Source organism: Odocoileus virginianus, chromosome 3 (genome assembly GCF_023699985.2).
Source record: "Odocoileus virginianus isolate 20LAN1187 ecotype Illinois chromosome 3, Ovbor_1.2, whole genome shotgun sequence".
Taxonomy (NCBI): Eukaryota; Metazoa; Chordata; class Mammalia; order Artiodactyla; family Cervidae; genus Odocoileus; species Odocoileus virginianus.
In genome coordinates, this window is record NC_069676.1 from 28,663,418 (window position 1) to 28,684,780 (window position 21,363).

At 42.1% G+C, this 21,363-nt stretch overlaps 2 protein-coding genes across 17 annotated transcripts in view; both read right to left on the reverse strand.

Annotated features, from left to right (window-relative positions):
* SNCAIP (synuclein alpha interacting protein) overlaps positions 1-21,363 on the reverse strand; it is a 153,767-nt gene that overhangs the window by 82,024 nt on the left and 50,380 nt on the right. Inside the window, exons 1-2 of one of the 16 annotated variants that reach the window (XM_070465110.1) lie at positions 19,439-19,518; positions 18,336-18,411 (exon numbers count right to left, since the gene is read on the reverse strand). The exons of 13 other annotated variants lie outside the window; for them this stretch is intronic. The gene's annotated coding sequence lies outside the window, so the exon portion shown is untranslated. Of the gene's footprint in view, positions 1-6,984; positions 7,102-18,335; positions 18,412-19,438; positions 19,519-21,363 lie in introns of those variants that run through there. 2 more of the 16 variants (XM_070465109.1, XM_070465108.1) reach the window with 2 other exon arrangements.
* Positions 8,737-9,708, reverse strand: LOC139032211 (uncharacterized). Its single transcript, XM_070458838.1, has one exon. The coding sequence runs from the start codon at positions 9,706-9,708 to the stop codon at positions 8,737-8,739; it is 972 nt and encodes a 323-aa protein (XP_070314939.1).

Consider the following 21,363-nt stretch of genomic DNA (forward strand, 5'->3'; position numbering starts at 1 on the left):
AGGTTTAGGGCAGCCACTGCAGCTCATCCAACGCAATCAGGAAACCGAGCGGGGCCGGGGATGTGCTTTCCCCCTTGCGCTCTTGGGGCACTATCCCACCCCCCCGACACCAGCCACAGTGGAAGCCAGCGAGCCCCCCTTTGCTGACGGCCCCACGGGCTCTGATGGAATGAACAGTCACCGAGGGCACACCCGAGGCCCAGGAGCCAAGTCTGGCCCACAGATGTGATGTGTTTGGCCCCAGCAGTGTTTCTAAAAAATAGACTCTGTTGCCAGCTTGTAGACCTTTGGTGATTTCACATAAAACTCTGGATTTCTGGCTTCACTTAAAAAATAACTGAAGCTCTGGCAGCACAGGTCTGTGTTCCCCACAATAAATAATTGGCTGGAGTTGAGCTGCCGCTGCCCTGTCTCGGGGACACGTGCTCCTCAGCTTCGCCCCTCAATCCCCATCAGTTTTGCTCGTCCACACGCCCTGCCTGGCCTCGGGGCATTTCAGCCTTTGACCCTGCAGAGGAATCCAGGATTAAACCTTAAGTGCCATCCTCCCCTCTTTTGTTATGGGTGCCTCCTGTCAAACGAAATTTCCTTCATTTGTATTCTAAGCTTGAAACTGTATTCTACAATTGTTTTGAATTCTTATACCACAACGGCAGTAAAACACAATTTTTCACAAATAAACTACCAGCATGTTACAGTATGTGCTTGTCCACAGCCTCCATGGCATCTCTTAGCAGTCAAGAAAGGAAACCCTCACAAACACAATAAAATGTTAGGCGGCGGGAGTTACATTTCCTTCATTTTACAACCAGAGGAAGAAGAGGTCTTTGCCTTGTGTTGTGCGGTTACACGGTGCCACTTCACTACTGCGACTGGGGGGAAGGGCAGAAGCTATGCCAAGGATAAGTCCAGAAAAGAGACCAAGACCATCCTCTGCGTGGCCAGCCTGGCAGCTTGGACTCAAGAGGGCCAAGCGGCTCCAGGCCGATGAGAGTGGGTCAACAGACACCTCGGTGGAAAATATTTTTCAGCCTTCCCAGAAAGGGCAGTCCAGCTGAAAAGCCTTTACATGAGATTTTTATTGCTATACATCATAGTTGGCCCTGGACCCCTCTGGGATCTCAGAGCCCAGACATTTATAAATTCGCACAGCACCCTTACCCCATCAGCCCTGAGCCTACAAGCTGCAGATCCAGGTTCCTTCTCTCTTCTTTTGCCCACTTCCTTCCCCTCAGGCACACCTCTTACAAGACCCGTCTACCCTCAGAGTCTGTTGACTGGTTGAAATCCTTCCATTTCAAGGTCAGTTGGGCTTTTCTCTTCACAGACGTGGGCAAGTTTTAATTTGTTATGCACTGAGGGATGCATGTCAAGTGTTTCGGCTTTCTTTTTTAGGGCAGGGGGGAGAGGTGAAGGTGGAGAGTGGGCAGGAGTGGGAAAACAGAGAAAGGGAAAGGAAACATTTTCCAATGGCTTAAGTCTACTGCTTTGGGTGGGAAAAACTACAGAGAGGGAAGGAAAACCAATATTAGGAATGTGGGGACACAGGACTGGGTGGCCGGGACCCACATGCCATGTAGAAGCTGTGGGTGACATGATGCACCCTTTCTCTTGATGTGTCCAAGGCACCAGAGAAACTTTACCCAAACTCCAAACTGATGCCAGTTAGAGGGAAAGAGAATAAAGAAGTACAGTAATGAGCATCAACTGTGCACGTCTGTAGGATTTTCCCTACTTGCACAGAGTTTTGATAAACTGCCAAGAACAGAAGTCCCTCCAGTGCCTATTAAAATGTACAGCAGGGGCTCTGGCCCTAATAGGTCTATCAACGCCATGTCACCTTCTCATGGGTGACCTCCGTGATGGCCCAACTGCTTCCTTCAAGGGAAGATTCAATTTAGGAAAGAGCTCCAAGTAACTAAGAGTCCAACTGAATAATCAAAAGTAGGCATCAATCTAAAAAATAGCCTCCCCTCTCCAGTATTAGGACTTTCAAGTGACATTTTCAATTTTTTTTTATAGTGACTTGAAAACTGACTTTGAAAATAGTTCCAAATGAAGACTTACAAAATCTGTTGGGAAATGAATGGCTTAGAGCGGCCGACAAAATTTCTTTGAGGAACTACCCTCATTTAATGTACACGTTCTGGTGTGCTTGGCTCATAAAAGGCTCGCTGATTTGCGACTACAGTCACAGATCACATAAACTGCTCTACTGAAATTCTTCTTAAAATGAATTGCCTCACTCCATTTTACAAGGAGTCAGCATGGACTCATTCTGAAGGCTCATGTTACACAGATTTCTCCCCTTCTGCCAAAGTCACTATTGCTACATTTTACCAGTGTACTAGGAGGCCTGGTAATTAAAAGTTAAGTTGGGCTTGTCAAAATAAATGAGCAGGGTACATTTGGTGATGAGGTAACCTTGGTTGATTTGCATTACAGTTTCTTTCTTTAGTCTTTAATTCACCAATAACTTGGGAAAATACCACACTTGCCTATACTCTGACACACACAGCCAAATTCATACTGGGATACATTTTCAGTTTAAAAGCCTAGGCGTAGATATTGAACTTTCTTTCCTTCATATAACAAGAGTTCAAAAAAAAATCACAAACTGCATACTGGAAGGCTTGGGTGGAAAAAAGTAGAATATATGAAATGTCGTCCCGAGTTGGCTCAGTAGATTGGCTGGCAAGGAGGCAACTCATTCCAAATGTTGGATTCAGTTTCTCTCACTCTTTGATTCAACAGTGGCCAGAGGCATGGCAGTCACTGAATGCCTAGTATTGAAGCAGAAAGATGATAGAGGCAAGAAATTTCTACTGGAAAGAGGTAACTGAAGCCAAGAAGTACATAAGAGGAGAAAGGGAGGGGAAGCACAGGCCGTGTAGATCTCATCCTTGTCTTCATTTACGGCATGTTCCCGAGAGAATACGATAGGTTAGACCAACACTACTCTCCAGGCCAGTGTGGGGGGAAGTAGTGCAGAAAAAAAGGCCATTGCCATATACTGTGGTCCTTGCTGGGACACATAAATACACGGGAGCTGACATTTGCAGCAACACAGGTAGAACTAGAGAGTGTCATACTGAGTGAAGTAAGTCAGAGAAGGAGAAATATCACAGGACACCCCTTCTATCTGGAATCTAAACAGAAATGATACAAATGAACATACTTAAACAAAACAGAAAGAGACTCACAGACTCAGAAAACAAACTCATGGTTCCCGGGAGGGTGCGGGGAAGGGACAGATAAGGACTTTGGGACGGCCATGTACACACTGCTATATTTAAAATGGATAACCAACAAGGACTTACTGTAGAGCACAGGGAACTCTGCTCAATGATATGTGCCAGCCTGGATGGGGAAGGGGGTTTGGGGGAGAATGGATACATGAATACTTATGGCTGAGTCCCTTCACTGTTGACCTGAAACTATCACAACATTGTTAATTGGCTAAACCCCAATGCAAGATGTTTTTGGTGTTTATAAAAAAAAAAAAATACACAGGAGCCTGAGTCACCCAACTGAGACCTTGCAGATGAGGGAAGTGTGCCCAGTAGAGGTGAGGCCTAAGCTTGACAGCTGAAGAATGTGAGGGCACAAATGGTGACTGAGTTGATGGGGCAGGAGGAAGCATTCTGGCTAGAGCTACTCTATGGGTGGAGGCCTGGAGGTGAAAAGAATCCTGAAGCAGGATTTCCAGAAAGATGGGTAACACAGATTTAACACCTGCTGCTGTTTTTGCTTCAAAAAATAGGTCTTGAAGGGTGATAGCTGGGGTGGGTTGATAAGCACGGCGGGCAGGAGACTATTTCCAGAGTACAGATAGAGTGTGTGCTGGAATAACAAATTCTCTGGCATGTCTGATGAAAGTACAAGTGAGTATTTGCTCTCAAACAGGACGCTTTAATGTAATGTATTGAGCCTACTCCAGCTCCAGGAAAGGGGAGCAGAATTTCCGGTTTGAAGGACCACAAGGATTTATGAAGTCAAACTTTAGACCGGGGTAGGTCTGGGTGCTTTTACATATACTCGCTCACTCACAGTTCACCAAAGTCATAGGAGACAAACATCTTTACAATCTCCTTCATGGAGCAAAGGAAACCAAGGCTCAGAGAGGTGCTGTGGTTGCCTCACATGCAGCCAGGGCTTCTGGTGGGAAGTTTGCTTTTTCTCCCTTATTTCAGTTTACCCAAACCGCAGGGGTAAAGTATGGGGTTGGCTGCAAGACTGTACAGAAAATCGCACAAACTTTTTGGCCAACCCAATAACACCTCACTTGTATTAGACATTTTACTTTTTCAAAACACCTTCATTATCTTTTTTTTATCTTCAATATATTTTATCTGACTTTATTACAAGTCCATGAGGGATGCAGAGGGTGTGTATCACAATTTGCAATCATATCCTTCCAATTTTAAAGATGGCAAAGCTCAGGAATGTTTTGGCCAAGGTGATGTACTCCTACAAAGATACGGACCAAGCAAGCTTAGACAAACCACTTCCCAGGATCAAGCCCACAACTCTTCTGATTTGCATCTTCAGTTCAGTTCAGTTCAGTTGCCCAGTTGTGTCTGACTCTTTGCAACCCCATGGACTGCAGCACGCCAGGCCTCCCTGTCCATCACCAACTCCTGGAGTTTACTCAAACTCATGTCCATGGAGTTGGTGATGCCATCCAACCATCTCATCCTCTGTCGTCCCCTTCTCCTGCCTTCAATTTTTCCCAGAATCAGGGTCTTTTCCAATGAGTCAGTTCTTTGCATCAGGAGGTCAAAGTACTGTAATTCTAGCTTAAACATCAGTCCTTCCAATGAATATTCAGAACTGATTTCCTTTAGGATGGACTGGTTGGATCTCCTTGCAGTCCAAGGGACTCTCAAGAGTCTTCTCCAACACCACAGTTCAAAAGCATCAATTCTTTGGTGCTCAGCTTTCTTTATAGTCCAACTCTCACATCCATACATGACTACTGGAAAAACCATAGTCTTGACTAGATGGACCTTTGTTGGCAATTAATGTCTCTCTTTTAATATGATATCTAGGTTGGTCATAACTTTCCTTCCAAGGAGTAAGCATCTTTTAATTTCATGGCTGCAGTCACCACCTGCAGTGATTTGCATCTTAGACTGTCCTAAAACATCACTGTGTTCTGAACCATGTAGGCCAGAATTCCATAGGCATCCTTAGTCCTGAGCTGTACTGCTTTGGGTGTGCAAGAACTGTAACTCCAAATAAATTGCTTCTCTCTCCAGTAGAGTCTAAACAGAATGGTAGGCATGATCATCTTTAAAGGAAAGTATATAGACCTTTGTGTACCTAACATACCTTATCCACAGGCATCCCTGAACTGGCCTATAAAGTATTATATTCCATAGCCAGTTGGTTTAATACCTCCAGTTCATCTTCAAAGAATATTTAACTATGACCATCTTTTCTTATGTCTTATTAGAAAGACAAAACACCACTGTATACGCTGCATTTCTTCGTAGTTTTTTAAAAAGAAAATGAAGTATATTTGATTTAAAATATGGTCTGATTGTAGTTTTGAACCCTAGCCTATAGTTTAAAATTCTTGCAAGTGATTTGGGGGTATTTCATTATTTTTAAAATTTGATACTGAGAATGAACTAACTTATAGCAGAATTTTAGAGCCTGAAAGGACCTTCGTTTTTAAACCCTAACACAATAGTACTTTTAAATTTGTATTTCTGTGTGTGTGTGCATGTGTGTGTGTATGTGTGAGAGAGAGACAGAGAAATGGGGGGAGAGATTTAAAGTGAGTTTAATATTTAAAATTCTTTTTGGAAGAGGAAGGGAAGAATCCAAGCTCACAGTACCTACACAGAGAAGATAAAAAGAATGTAGAAAAAATGTAAACATATATAAATACAAGAGAATATATATTGTATTCAGTGCTGGCTGCCACTACTTAAGAAGGCCACAGGCAAACTGAAATATACCAAGACAGAGTGAGGAAGTCAAGACAGCCAGAGGCTGGCAAGCTCTGCCTCACACGACATGGCTAAAGAAATGTCTAAAGGGAGAAGAGAAAAGCAGTCCTCTCTCTCTAAGAACCTAGAAGGTGACAGGTTAAGAGGAGGATTTGCCTTCAAGGGTAAGAAACTTCTTGAAGGAAGTTTCAGAGATTCCAGTCTCAGTAAATACTTCTTACTAAGGGTGTTTGAAAAGGGCGTAAATGGAATGGGCTCCTTGATAAGATCACAACCACCCTAGCAAGAAACTGTTCATTCAGAGGTTCGGAGGGATCCTCTGAGGGAGAAAGATGAGAATCTCGCATTGAAAGAAGGGACAGATGGCCTCTGAGTCAGAGATTCTGTGAGGCCCAAACCAAGACCTCAGGATAGTCCTGACCAACTCTGAGCCCTGTCCAAGGTGCCGCCATGAGAACCTTTGTTGAACTTCACTTCTGCCCTATTTCATCTATCATCCTGATCCTACCAGGAATGTAGATGAAATGTGGGGGTTAAGGGAGAGGAAGACAGCGAAAGAGAGTCAGAGAGTTAAAGTGAACATAATTTTAAAAAGTGAACTGGAATGCGGTTCATTCAGTGAGAATATGATTTACTCTCTGTTGTAGATGAAAACATCAATTCCACAAGGACAAAACTATGACCTAATGAGGCCCAAACCAAAAGAACATGTCTGAGGAGGAAAAGCAAACATTTCCAGCACTGGGAAGTTGAGCCTGGGTGTCCGCCAGCCATGTCTTGCACTGACTTCTGGAAAGAAACTCTGGAATTAGATCCATTACTGAGTTATGTACCGGAAACTCTCCAAATCCAAGTTCCAGATTTTTGGCACACCTGAAGTGGTCATGCTTTCCTCTTGATTTTGCAAAGATTGCTTGACTTTTACAGTGGATTTATTTGGCAATTATTATTGAGAATGTATGCAACACAGATGACAATCCTGATTCCCGTTCTAGAGAGCAATAGACATAAAAGCAACATGTACCGGAGCATCAAAGACTACGTCAGGTGTCCATTATCTCGGCTTCGTTCTAACACTTCTCATTGTTGGTGAGGCTTAAACTTCTGAGTAACTCTAGGCCAGTGGTTCTCAAAGTTCAGCCTGCATGAGAATCAACCAGAAGGCTTGTTAAAAACAAGGTGCTGGGTCCAACTGCCCAAATTGTAGCTCTGGGCTGAGGCCTGAGAATTTACATGTCTAACAAGTTCCCAGATGCTACCGATTCTGCTGGTCCCAGAACCACATTTGAGAACTACTACCTAAGATCAATGGCTAGTCCCAGCCCCGGCTACATCTGCACTTAATTAAAAGATGGTGACCTCTTCCCCACATCCTCCATCTCCACAGATGTTAACTTCATTATATAGGATCCATGCATAGTGCCCTTCTGATTAAACTTCCTCAGCGGACTCAACTAAGCATTTCCCATGAAGACCACCCAGAAACCTCAGAAGGTCTTAAGTCTGTGTGTGTGTGTGTATTTTAATTCTCAGTGCTATACAAGGGACAAGACATTTTGTAGGGCCTACCGAACCCTACAAAATTTGGGCCTTGGTTACTTTAAAAATTCCTTTCTCCATAGCACTTCACAGCAACAAAGATGTTCTACATTTCTCCTGTTAATGAGATCCAGGTTTAAAATTTTAGAAGGAGCCTTTTCAGAGCAAGAACCCCAACTTAGGGGCATCCAGTCACTAGAACCATAATGCAATAAACCCCAAGTCTACTCATAAAGAAGGAAAATGAAATGCAAGAATTGAGTAAAAATTAACTTAAAATTCAATGCTTATACAACATATATGCATCATAAGATATATAAAATTATTATTTATTGAATCTGAAGCAGTCCAAATGGCTACACTGGCTAACTGTAAAAGATAAAACCCTGGTCATATATTTTAAATTATAATGTGCTTATTTTTACTAAATCTAAGTTTAGAAAAATTGATTATTATGGATACTAGTCAATTCTTCCAATTAAAATGTACCAACTTAATAACCAAAAGAGGAAATAAAGTCTATTAAAATAAATATCTTTTTTTCTGAAGAGAAGTAAAGTTGCAAGTTAAGGTGATTAAGTAAGAAGAGTGGGTTAAATGTCTGTAGTAATCAAATATTTGCACATCTGTACATACAGAAAGAATATGATTTAGCAAGCACTGATTGTTTCATCCAAAGGTTTTCTCTAGCCGAATTTACTAAAGATAATTAGAGGAAGGGAAATGAACAGAATCTGCTTCTAGTTTAGGTGAGGTACTGTGATTAAAAGTGCAAAAATGAACACTGTATACTTAACTAATACACTTCCAATATATGTCATAGCATGTCAAGAGAAAACACAAGATGAAAACACAAGATTACTGTTAAGTACTTTTAAAGGAATTCAGCTAGGCAGTGTAATCCTCAGTTTTTATAATATGCTGCTTTTTAACATAATTTTTTACATAGAGTAAATACTTAATACATTGCTTGTTGAGTTCACTTCCAGACTATGATCACTGTTGGGTCCTACACTAAAAACTGTGGTATTGTGTGAAATCGCAAATGTTGAGATGACTATTTTTCTTCAACTTATAATAACTTCAGGTTCAAATGTCTTCTTGCACTGTTCCCCTCAGAAGTCTTTTTCTGAGGAGAAGTCAGTCTTTTAGTCCTTCTTTCAGAAATTATCTGTTGATGAGCATTGTGGAAGTTTGGTCTGACTCCCCAGAGTTAAAGCAGAGGATTTTTTTGCCATTAAGCATATGGAGAGAGAATAACATTTGCAGGCTGTGGTGTGGGTTTTTTCTCTTTGGCATCACAGAAAGACACCAACTTTATTCTGTAATTCACCAACATAAGCAGGAAAGGACTGAGCGCAGAGAAGCCTGAAGAGAGGGCTGTGAGAACAGCTGGAAAAAAGACACAGACTGCCAAGCCTTTCAAGAAATAGACTAAGATAAAATGAGAAATCCAAAGTGGAGTGATCAGCCACATTAATAAAATACTAAACTTGGCCCCTCTAAGGATTTCAATTTCTGAATCATCGTCTCCAATCCAGACGTCACCATATGTCATCTTCTTTCTCTCCGAAAGCAGAAAAGACATCCAGAAACAGACAAAGACTAAGGTGGCTAAAGGGAGAATGTCAATTAGAACCAAAAACACGTCCTCATAGTAAAATTCTACTTGCTTGTTTCCAAAGTCAGTTAAGCAATCCATGTGAATCCTGTTTGCAGACAAGGGGTCTGTATCATTTCCTGCATTCAGGTATTCTGATTTTCTAGTATAGAGTAAGACTGGAAGGTACACTGCCACGCCTGTCATCCAAAGTGCAGAAACCACCTTTAAGGAACGCTTCTGATGGTCCGGGTTTGGAGGCTCACTCAACGGGTGGAGAGTCTGGTACAGCTTCTGGTGGTAGAGCAACGCGAAATGTAACATGAACCAGATGGCCAGGGATGTCGTCAGGGCTGCCGTGAAGCGCAGGACTTTGCAGCCAGCTGAATCCAACGTGCAACCAGAAGAATAAACAATTTTCATGACATTCACCACCAAGTTCTTAATGAGGTGGACAAATACAAGACTGAAAATCAGAAGAAAGGATGTCTCTGGACGCCCGGTCATACACTTTCTTGTAGAATAAAATAAACACAGGTTTCCAACAAAGCTCACAAGGATTAGAAGGATGCAAGTGACGATTTCAAGCACATCCATAGAGGACTTCATGGTAAATGGCGAGTCGGTGAGCTCAGACGGCTTCTTCTTTGAGTCATAAGGCACTTGGAAAACTTTTAAGAAGTCTTTAGTAAGGAGACCTGGGTTTTTTTAAGCCACTATGTTGACACACTCCACAACTGGTGTCACTCTAATAATTCAGAGATGGTTTGCAACGAATTATGCTTGTTCCAGTGCTGAGCCACTGGAAACAAAACAGCTTCTCAAGAGGATTCTGTTTTATCATCTCTAGGGATTTAATTATAATGAGAAAGTTCTAGGTATCATCACTTAATTAAAAGTTCTCAGAAATGTATTTATAGCACAGTAATGCAATTTCCTAGATACAGTGTGATACAATTTTCAACAACCATGAGGGAGAGGAGAAAATTAACTGTGTGACAACAAAGGACAGATAGCCAGAGGTTGAAATGACCCTCTCCACTCAAAAAATATTAAAGACATGGGGGTGCTTGAATAACTATGAAGGTTTCCAAATAACAAAATTATGTATTACCGATGACATTAATAACATGATAGAAATTTATGAAGGATAGCAGTTTTCTAATGTCTCTACCATTTTTGCAGAACAGGAATACTATTACCTATTCTGATGATCCCTTGGGGGTTGTTAGGATTACAAAACAGATGATAGAAAATACTTGGGAGGCCACAGGGAAGGGAATAAAGAAGACAGGGAGGGAGGGAGGGAGAAGGGAGGGAGAGGGGAAGGGAGGAAAGGAGACATTTTTACAAACATGGGCACTATGTCCAAAACCAAAACTTTAAACTACTGGTTAAAGAAACAATTTGATATTCAAAAACCATTAGGGAGGCCCACCACTCAACCCTCCACCTCTGCACCCCACTGCCAATTGGGCACAAGCAACTAGGAAAAGATTTCTGTCCTCAGTATGACGACAGAGTACAGAGCAAGGACAGAAAAACGGTACTAAATCATGCTGCTCATGTAATCACTTTCTGAATGAATTCTGTTAGTCATTCCCAGGAGAAGCTATTTTCCCTCCATTCTACATGCTTGTAGATTTCACTGTCAATCATTCTATCCTGTACTATCGCAACACATGCTTCGCTCTGACCCAGTGGTGCTCTGGAACCAGCTTGCACTGACTTGAGCAACTGTGTGCATCTCTTCCCAACTCTGTGCTCAGCAACTACAGAGCAGTCACTTGCAAGTTTGAAACTGGGTATCCTGAAAGTATTTACACCATGGAAATCGGCAAATGCTGCAACTCAGGGCTTTGGGTAGGGGAGGAATTATTTTACTAGGACAATACTGGCCTGAGCAAAAAATACAGAATAGAGTGATAAGATATGGGCTGGTATTTTACCTACATAATGATAAGATCAGTATTAGCTATGTTTTTTCCAGTAGTCATGTAAGGATGTGAGAGTTGGACTATAAAGAAAGCTGAGCACCGAAGAATGGATGCTTTTGAACTGTGGTGTTGAAGAAGACTCTTGAGAGTCCCTTGGACTCCAAGGAGATCCAACCAGTCCATCCTAAAGGAAATCAGTCCTAGGTGTTCATTGGAAGGACTGATGCTGAAGATGAAACTCCAATACTTTGGCCACCTGATGCGAAGAACTGACTCATTAGAAAAGACCCTGATGCTGGGAAAGATTGAAGGCAGGAGGAGAACGAGTTGACAGAGGATGAGATGGTTGGATGGCATCACCGATTCAATGGACCTGAATTTGAGCAAACTCAGGGAGTTGGTGATGGACAGGCAAGCCTGGCGTGCTGCAGTCCATGGGGTTGCAAAGACTCAAACACGACTGAGTGACTGAACTGAACTGAACCCTTTCAATAAGGGTATAAGTAAGTGGTTTATAGCAGTGTTAACAAGTAGGAAAGTTGGACCTTACAATTCCACCCAAGGGAGGTAAGCTTGGGGGCTGACACTTCCTACTAAACTCCTTATCCCCAACTGGCTGTTAAGACAGGTAGCCAACTCAGAGTCCCCATACCACATTTTTCTTCCCTAAGAAACACCCATTACTTCAGTGTCAGCTGCAGCCAAACAGGCACCTCTGAATTTATAATAATAACAATAACAATAATACAGTGATAACACAATAACATTGCTCATACTGGTTACCATTTATTTAACATAAATTTGGGCCAAACACTGTTTTGGTGTTCTGCTTTATAAATATGATCTCATTTAATCCTTAATATCATTCTTATATCACTAATGAGAAAGTAAAAGACCAGAGAGGAAAGCAAATTGCTCAAAGCTGCTAAGAAATAGATACAGGACTCAAAGTCAGGTGTGACTGATTCTGAAACCACTGGTTCTTTACCAGCACCTCTCCACAGTGCTGTCTGACTGTGGGTTTTCTGTTGACAGTTCTTGATAGTTTACTGATCATTTACAATTGGTACACCCAACCTATAGAGCCCATAATATGCACTTCTTGATAAAGAGTTTTCTTGGGTTTATAATACACAAGTCATGTAGATGTTTTGGATAGCAGTCTTCTCCCTTCTCCTTCAACAATAATAACATACATTAAGGGCATTTACACTTTTGAATATCATAAAGATCTTTAAATATTCTGTACACCAGTTCAAGATGCCTTACAAGAAAGAGAAAAGAGTTGATATCAGCAGAAGTGAGGACCCCATTCCTGATCATATTTAAGCAGAGGCACAATGATCACCTGGAGTGAGTCTGTAGATTATTGAAAAACAATCCTAAATAGAAGACAACATACAGCCACCTTGAGATTTTATTTTGAGGTAGGGAATGAAGAAATTGTCTATGTGATGCTATTTTTCAAATATGTTGACATAGTAACAATTTATGGCAAATACTCTTAGAGCTGAGGGCTAAGGGTAAAAATGTTTTTTAAACCCCCTTCTCTAAAGGCTTACATAAACATTTGTTTTTCAAAGGATTAGCAAACATGTAATATGTTCCTTGGCAGCAGAGCAAAAGTATAAAATATAAATGTCATTTTTTTCCTTCAAGGTTATTTACATATCTTGACAGTATATATTAGAGGTGTATATTAAAAATAGCACGCATTACAATATAAGGGGAGTAAAACTGATTTTTGTGAATGTTGTCTTGACTGATGGATGATGCTTTTGTTAACCATGGCACAGTATGGCTACGGAGGCTCCTCTGTAAGACTGCCTCACCTGACTGTCTACCGAGAACTGTTGTGAGCCCCGCTCAGCACTGGACTCCAAGGGTGATGCACAGAAATGGAGGCCACTGTCCCTGCCTTCAAGAGGTGTGCGGTTTAGTTGTAAGAACACACTGAAGTTTAATGCTATGTTAATATATACTATTTATATTACATGTATGGGTCTCCCCAGGTGGTGCTAGTGATAAAGAACCCACCTGCCTGCCAGTGCAGGAGACATTAGAGGTGTGGGTTCGATCCCGTGGTCAGGAAGATTCCCTAGAAAAAGGCATGGCAACCCACTCCAGTATTCTTGCCTGGAGAATCCCATGGACAGAGGAGCCTGGTGGGCTACAGTCCGTGGGGTCACAAAGAGTCAGACATGACTGAAGTGACTTAGCACACACACACTCAAACCTACTACATGTATGTGTGTGTGTATATATATATATATACACACACACACACACACACACGCACGTATATATCATTTAAGATAAATGTAAATACATTATTTACTAATAACTAATAAATCATGAATAATACAATGTGATAAACTGTGTGGTCATGAGTACAAGAATAAAACACTCAAGAGAAGAGAAGACCCTGTGTGGCCAGAACCCTTTTTAACCTCCAATTCACAGGAAAGGAAACTGAAGTGTGGAGAACCAGCAGAAGAGGTGGCACAGAACCTCAGACCTTTTGCTTTCAACAGATCTTTTTGAAAGAGAAAGGGAAGGGGGAAAGCAAAGCTGACTGACTTGTGAAGCAGAGCTGTTAAGAAACCTAGGTGCCAACCCCAAGGCTCCCCTGGAACTGCAGTGATGAGCTGCTGACGGCCGAAAGCCCCTTTCTGAGAGGCAGAAATAGGGCCCAGGGCAGGGGGCACAGGAAGCCCACCTATCTCCTCCTCCTCCTCCTCCAAGGACTGCATCCTCCCTCAAGGAAGGTAACTGTCCTGTGTACATTTCAAGGAGGAAAGAAAAAGAAAAAAAAAAGTTTCCTTTGGAAACTAAACACTGGCTCTGCCAATCCAACTTCACTGAGGTCATTTGAGAACTGAGGAGTTCAAAGGTTCTCTACAGCTTCGATTTACTTTGGCATAAGATTTAACAGAAAAAGAACTAAGGGAGAATTTATATGGCCCAGGCTGTTTTCCAAGTCGCAAACTGCTAAAGTTATTTAGAATTTACTTTAACTTGCAATCACACGTAAAGTGGCTCAGATGTAAATGCTTTCCGTGTGGCTTAAGGCAATCTAGGTTTCCTCAAACGCACATGTGCGATTCTAATAGTAAAGATCTGGATTCGAAATCTCAAGAGTATTTACTTTGGGTTCCTCATGATTAGAGGCTGCTGTTACTTTATGCAACGTCGGGTGGGAGTGGAAGAAATAAAACACGCTGCTGCCTTCATTTGGGCATTAAGTTCTCACAGTAGCGCTAAGATAAACAAATCTTACAGGCTGAGGGAAGGGCATTTACTCCTTTAAATTGAGTATGTAATACAAATCACTGTCTTTTAAGACGAGATGCCTGAAACTTGATTCTAGGTCTGTATCTACAGGAGGGCACTGATTTACTGTAATGATCAGTATAGCACGTATGGGGAAGGGCACACCTTCTGGAGGGTGGCGCTGCTCTCGCCAAGCAGGATAATCCACCAAGTCACAGAGAGATGCTGCTTGGAGCTGTCTGTGGCTAGGAACAAATTGATATTTGCATTTTTATATAGAACGAAATGGGGTAAATTACCAAATCCTTTATCTTGTAATCAATGGCTGCCTGTAGGTTGTTTTAATTCTCTCCAAGGCAGTGATTTTGTGATTGGCCTGGGGAAGACTGAAAAACGCCCTAGCTCCAAATTGGAAGTGACTGGAGAGTAACTTCAGGCTGGCTGGGGCCAGAGCAATTAAATGGTAATTGCCTTTTAGATATACTAATGTTGCTAATTATATTAGTGTGCAAAGTGCTGGGAAATGAGGGTAAGAGCTCCAGGCCACTCTGGTGGGGAAACAGAGCTCAGATTGATTAAGTCTGGCACTGAGCTGGACCCTCTGCATATGTTCTCTCCTCAAACCCTCTCAGGAACTGAGAAGGAATTGCTAGCTTCAGTAGAGCTGAGGAACTTGCCTGCTTGGTTTCAGTCGTACCTGACTGAATCGTGAGTCCCACCAGGGTTCCGGGGCTCCACAGAGCAGGGGGTGGGGACAAATACTGGGTTCAAAGCCCAAAGAAATGTGGTAGCAGAGAAAGCTGAGAGAATTGGAGAACCAGGCCGTGAAGAAACAGTCTGCTGGAATGAGGACCGTGGTGGGGGTCTTTCCTTGCTGCATGTAGAAAGAAAGGGCCCAGGATGGGGAATCTTTGTGGGCAGAATCTGGGGGAGGCTCTCCATCAGAACATGGGAGGCTAGGAGGGGAGGAGATGCCATCGCGGAGAAGAGTGGCCCCCATGTCCAAGGCTGAAAGGCCTGGAGAAGAGGAAGTAAAGGGGAGCGGGCAGGACATACACAGGACACTTTCTAGGGCAGCCTGTGAGAATGGGCAAGTCTGTCTGCGGGGATACGGACATGTCCCTAGGAACCTACACATGACACTCCCTAGGCCAACCTCTGAGAATGGCAAAGTCTGTCCCTAGGAATCCGAAGCTATAAAACCTGGGTTAATTCATGAACAGATTGTGAAAGATCTGTCAGGTTATATCTGCTCTTAGCCTCAAATTCCTAATAAAGGTTTCCCAGAGACCATGAAAGTCACTCAGCTGTGCCTGACTCTTTGCAACCCCATGGACTATACAGTCCGTGGAATTCTCCAGGCCAGAATACTGGAGTGGGTAGCCTGGAGAATTCCATGGACAGAGGAGCCTGGCAGGCTACAGTCCATGGGGTCGCAAAGAGCCGGACACAAGTGAATGACTTTCACTAACACTTATATATTGGGCTTCACTGGTGACTCAGCAGGCAAAGAATTTGTCTGCAACGCAGGAGACTTAGGTTCAATCCCTGGGTTGGGAAGATCCCCTGGAGAAGGGAATGGCTACCCACTTCAGTATTCTTGCCTGGAGAATTCCATGGACTACACAGTCCATGGGGTTGCAAAGAGTCAGATACGACTGAGACACTTTCACTTTCTTTTAGAGACAATGAAATATATATAGTTTCATGTGTGTGTATATAAGTGTGTGTATAAACAAGCATACACATATGTTTGTATGCACATGAGGTGTGTGTAATAAGGTTGAGTGAGTGAAGTCGCTCAGTCGTGTCTGACTCTTTGAGACCCCGTGGACTTTAGCCTACCAGGCTCCTCTGTCCATGGGATTCTCCAGTCAAGAATACTGGAGTGGGTTGCCATTTCCTTCTCCAGGGGATCTTCCTGACCCAAGGATCGAACCTGGGTCTCCTGTGTTGCAGGCAGACGCTTTAACCTCTGAACCACCAGGGAAGCCTGTGTAATAAGGTTAGCATAGGTCAAATGAAATTATGAACCCAGTCTGAAGGCTACAAAGTCTTGTATAACTGCCAGTTTTTGTGAGTACTTACTTCCTAAAATCATAAGACAGTCTAGAGGTGCTTTCTGCTTGTAAGTGGAAGGTGCTACATGGCTCTTTGCCAAAGGCTGGAACTCTAAATGCACTGTCTCTGCAGCCTAAGCTCGGTTCCTTGGCAGGCAGTTGTGGAAAACTCCCCCCACCTTCTCCAGGCTTGACTCCAGCCCTAAGTCCCTCGGTCTACATCTCTACTGTCTGAGGATTAAACCCATCACCCTGACCACACACATCCTCAAGTCTCACCAACCCGACAAATAGAACCCATCCCAGGGACTTTTCTGGTGGTCCAGTGGCTAAGACGCGCTGATCCCAATGCAGGGGACCCAGGTTCAATCCCTGGTCAGGGAACTAAATCCCATATACTGCAACTAAGAGTTCACAACTGCAATTAAGAGTTCACAACTGTAACTAAGATGGAAGATCCCATGTGCTGCAACTAAGACCCAGCGCAGCCAGATAAACAATAATCAAAAAAGCACATCCCAGCTTTGGATTCCATCCCATCTCTTCTGTCCTTTCATCTGAACATCTCAAAAGGGGCATCTGCATTCATGTCTCTTTTTACTTCTTAACCCACCACAACTTTCTACTTCTTCTAAGATCAGCTTCTACTACTAAATCCAGTAACACCTGGACTTGTCTGATATTCTTCCTTATTTTCCTTTAAGGGTCTAATAAAAAATTAGGTCAAAGGTCTTGGTCCACTGTTGCTATACACCAAAAACTAACACAACATTGTAAATCAACTCTACTTCAATTAAAAAAAAAATGTCTCACAACTATGTCAAATATCTGAAGAAGAAGAAGCTGAACACAGATGCTTATTTTTTTAGATGAATTAAATGTGGTGGGTTGCTTTAGGATATTTTTCAGCTTCAAATCATTTAAAATCAATCAAGAGACATGCTACAAGTCATCATCAGTTTCTTGCACCATCCTAGGCGCTATGGCAAATAGGGATTACGTTTTCTTCCTTCCTTTTCCCCTTTGTATTTTAAGTCATGTTGGATTGATCCTCAGGCTTACTTCTAGTTCCACATCCGTTTCCCCTTTTCCTGGGCCTGACTCTTCCAGGTGAGGTGAAGGGAGTAAACTTCAACCACAGGGGCCCTGGTCAGTCTCAGCCTCCTTCTACAGAGTCTCCCTGGGAAGGAACTCTGTCACTTGCACACCAAGTTCCTTCTGGGAAGCAATGACAACCGGCAGAACAGGCTACACAGCATGGATATGTGGCAGTAAGTGCAACGAAGTTAGGGAGACAAACAAGAGAAGCCATGGTACCTAGAAATTCAATGTTTCAAATATAGCTTCTTTTTCTCTCAACCATACAGTTCATCTGTGATTCAAACCCTTATCAAACTTTCCAAACTCCATCCTCCGAGGTGAAGATAGTTGGAGCACATGTTGCTACATTATTCAACTCATGTGCCTGCACTTGTTATCATTATATCATTATGGTGGAGGTGGGGCAGGGTGGGTGGGAGCACTTCTAAGGCTTCTGAGCGTGGTTCCTGCTCAGTTCAGCCTCAGCTGGACTGCTGCTTCACTCATCAAGCTCCAATCGAGTCCTTGGCGCGCTCCCTTGTTATCTAGTCATATGTCGACATTCTCCAGTTTCCTCCTCTCCCATTTAGGCTGATTCTGCACTCGGTAACCAGCACACGTTCCTATGAGTTCTATGACTTCACACATTCCATTTCTACTGATAAGCCTTAAAATATCCCTGCTCTAACTCACTTAAGTTCTCTTCAGTCAACACTGCAGTTCCCTGCACATCTTTGAGCTTCACAGAGGACAAACCTGGCTCTCCACCATTTGCTCCATTCCTGGGGTCAAAAAATAGCCAGATTTCTGAATTTCCAACATATCCCCTGCGGTGATTTATAGTGGTAATCCTTGTACCTCAGAGGGCACTGACATTTATATTCACCTCACACTCTTGACAGATCTCTACTACATCATCCAACGATCACAGGCATGTAAGTGACAGAGACTCGAATCTTCATCTGTAAAATAGGAATTTGACCTCTGAGGGTTTTTAAAAAAATTTTTTTTAATTGAGACATTGTTGACTTACAATGTTGTGTTTGCTTCAGGTATGCAGGGCCTCCCTGGTGTCTCAGATGGTAAAGAATCTGCCTGCAATGCAGGACACCCAGGTTCGATCCCTGGGTTGGGAAGATCCCCTAGAGAAGGAAATGGCAACCCACTCCAGTATTCTGGCCTTGAGAATCCCATGGACAGAGGGGCCTAGTCCATGGGGCTGCAAAGAATCAGACACGACTGAGTGACTAACATACACCTAGCCCACATACAGCAAAGTGATTCAGTTTTATATATATATATATACATATATAAAGTATCTGAAAATATATACTTTTTTCAGATTCTTTTCCATTATAGGTTATTACATGATATTGAATATAGTTCCCTATGCTATACAGTAAGTCCTTGTTGTTTATCTGTTTTGTATATAGTAGTCCAACTCTTTGTGACCCCATGGACTGTAGCCTACCATGCTCCTCTGTCCATGGGATTTTCCAGGCGAGAATACTGGAGTGGGTTGCCGTTTCCTTCTCTAGAGGATCTTCCCAACCCAGGGATCAAACCTGGGTCTCCTGCATTGTAGGCAGACCATTTACCATCTGAGCCACCAGGGAGCCTGTATATAGTAGTGTGTATATGTTAATCCTAAATTCCTCATTTATCCTTTCCCCTTTGGTATCTGTAAGTTTGTTTTTGAAATCTGTGAGTCTATTTCTGGTTTATAAATAAGTTCATTTGTATCATTTTAAAAATATTCCACATATAAGTGGTATCATATGATATCTGTCTTTCTCTGCCTGACTTACTTCTCTTAGTATGATAATCTCTAGGTCTATCCATGTTGCTGCAAATGGCATTATTTCATTCTTTTTATGGCTGAGTAATAGTATATATATATATACACACACACACACACACACACACACACACACACACACCACATCTTCTTTATCCACTCATCTATTCATGGACATTTAGGTTACTTACATGTCTTGGCTATTGTAAATAATGCTGCTCTGAACACTGGGGTCCATGTATCTTTCACATTAGAATTTTATCTGGATATATTCCCAGGAGTGAGATTGCTGGATCATATGGTAATTCTGAGGGTTTTGTAAAGAGTTAATGAGATCACAGAGGCAAAGTCCTTGGAACAGTGCTCAACAGATATTAGTTGTTATTGCTTTTATTATTATTTTCACTACAGATCTACTACAATATCCCCAGTAATAATAAAAAATTACTCAATGTATTAAGGTCAGTGATGATTAAGAAATCAGGATCCTGCAGCTGGAATTGAAAACATTCACACATGTTACCCTCCATTTTCCATTGTTCCCAAACTGTATCCATCCTCCAGTGCTAGAAAATTACAAGGGTCACCCTTTCAAAATCATTACCAGCCAGTTTTATAAAAGGTTAGAAGTTGACTGTGCTGACATAGGGCTGAGGAAACATGAAAGATCTTTCTCTCTTCTTCTATGTCTGGTCTGTCATTTGAAACTGATTATGTGGAAGGAGAAGATCAAATGATACTGATGGAAAAGCTGATCTAGAAAACCCAGGGGATAGCACGAGCAAACATGCTGAACAAGATCATGCGGAGGCCCTTAAGGTCAGGGAGAAAGTTCTTCATCAAGGGATGACAATAACTCCACTCAGGGAGGCCTGCTTATCCAACTTGCCCAGTTTCCAGGTTACAGAGAGAGAGAAAAGTCATCATGATATGAAAATATTCATGAATGGGCTGCTTTAGCCACTCTGACCTCAACATCCCACTCTGCTTACAAGCAGCATCTCTCTGTGTCCATTAATCAACATCTGTGGAAACCCGTCCCACATGGGCTGTGGGATGTTTCCAACCCTCCTTCAATGCAACACGAATACAATGCAAGTGGACTGGAAGCAAAACTGCAAAGCTTGCAAAAGATCAGGATCCATGAAGTATTGAAATTGTGTTGAGTAACTGCTTAAAATACACATCAGGTCACTGGAAAACATTGGAGGGGTTAGTAATTCCAGAAACACATCAACAAGGATGATGGTGAAACAGATGTTTCACAAGAGAATGATTTGATGAGTAAAAGGTAAAGATGAGGCTTTGGATAACTTGATGAAGCACAAGGACCTTTTTTTTTTCTTTTTGCAAAAATGACCATCATTATGTACTAAAAAGACAAATACAAAATAAAGGATGTCACGTAACATAAATGTATAATTTTGTTGAAAGAATTAACAGGCAATTCATTCTAAAGATCTAACCTAGGTCTAATTAAATACAAACTGAGGCATAGCTGGACTTATTTCCATAATTTCTATTGAATTTTTCAAGAGAGATTCGAATGACGAGAATTTTGTGTTTTACTATACTATGAAAACATGTTCAAGTTTTTAGTGACTTCACTTTTTAAGCAGGGTTTTATTCCTCTCCTGATTATTCTCAGATAATAAGGGCCTCTGGTACACATAATCATACTTTTTTTTTTTCATGAGAATACTTGGAGACATTACAAAATAAAACTTAAGTGCTAAGTGAAAGGGATCCAAAAAGCCATTTCTCCTCTTCAAGTAGAGTTCCAGCTAACGAATTTCATGAATCTAAAGAGACAGTACTATTTTTGAGCAGCTTCCACATGCCAGGCAGTTCACATGCCTAATCTGTAAAACTTACAACCACCCTGGCAAAGTAGTTATAACCATCCCCGTTTCAGAGACAGGAAAACTGAGACATGGGGGTAAGCCAATTATTAGTTTACAAAGCAGGTCATTGTTGGAGAAAGGATTTCAATCTACAGTGAATAATATTCCTAAGGCCCTCAGGAGACGGGATACTGGGAGCCGGAATGCTGGAGTTGGTGGGAACCAGTAGCTTTCAGCTCAGTCTCTAATATAACCCTATTCATTACCAATCT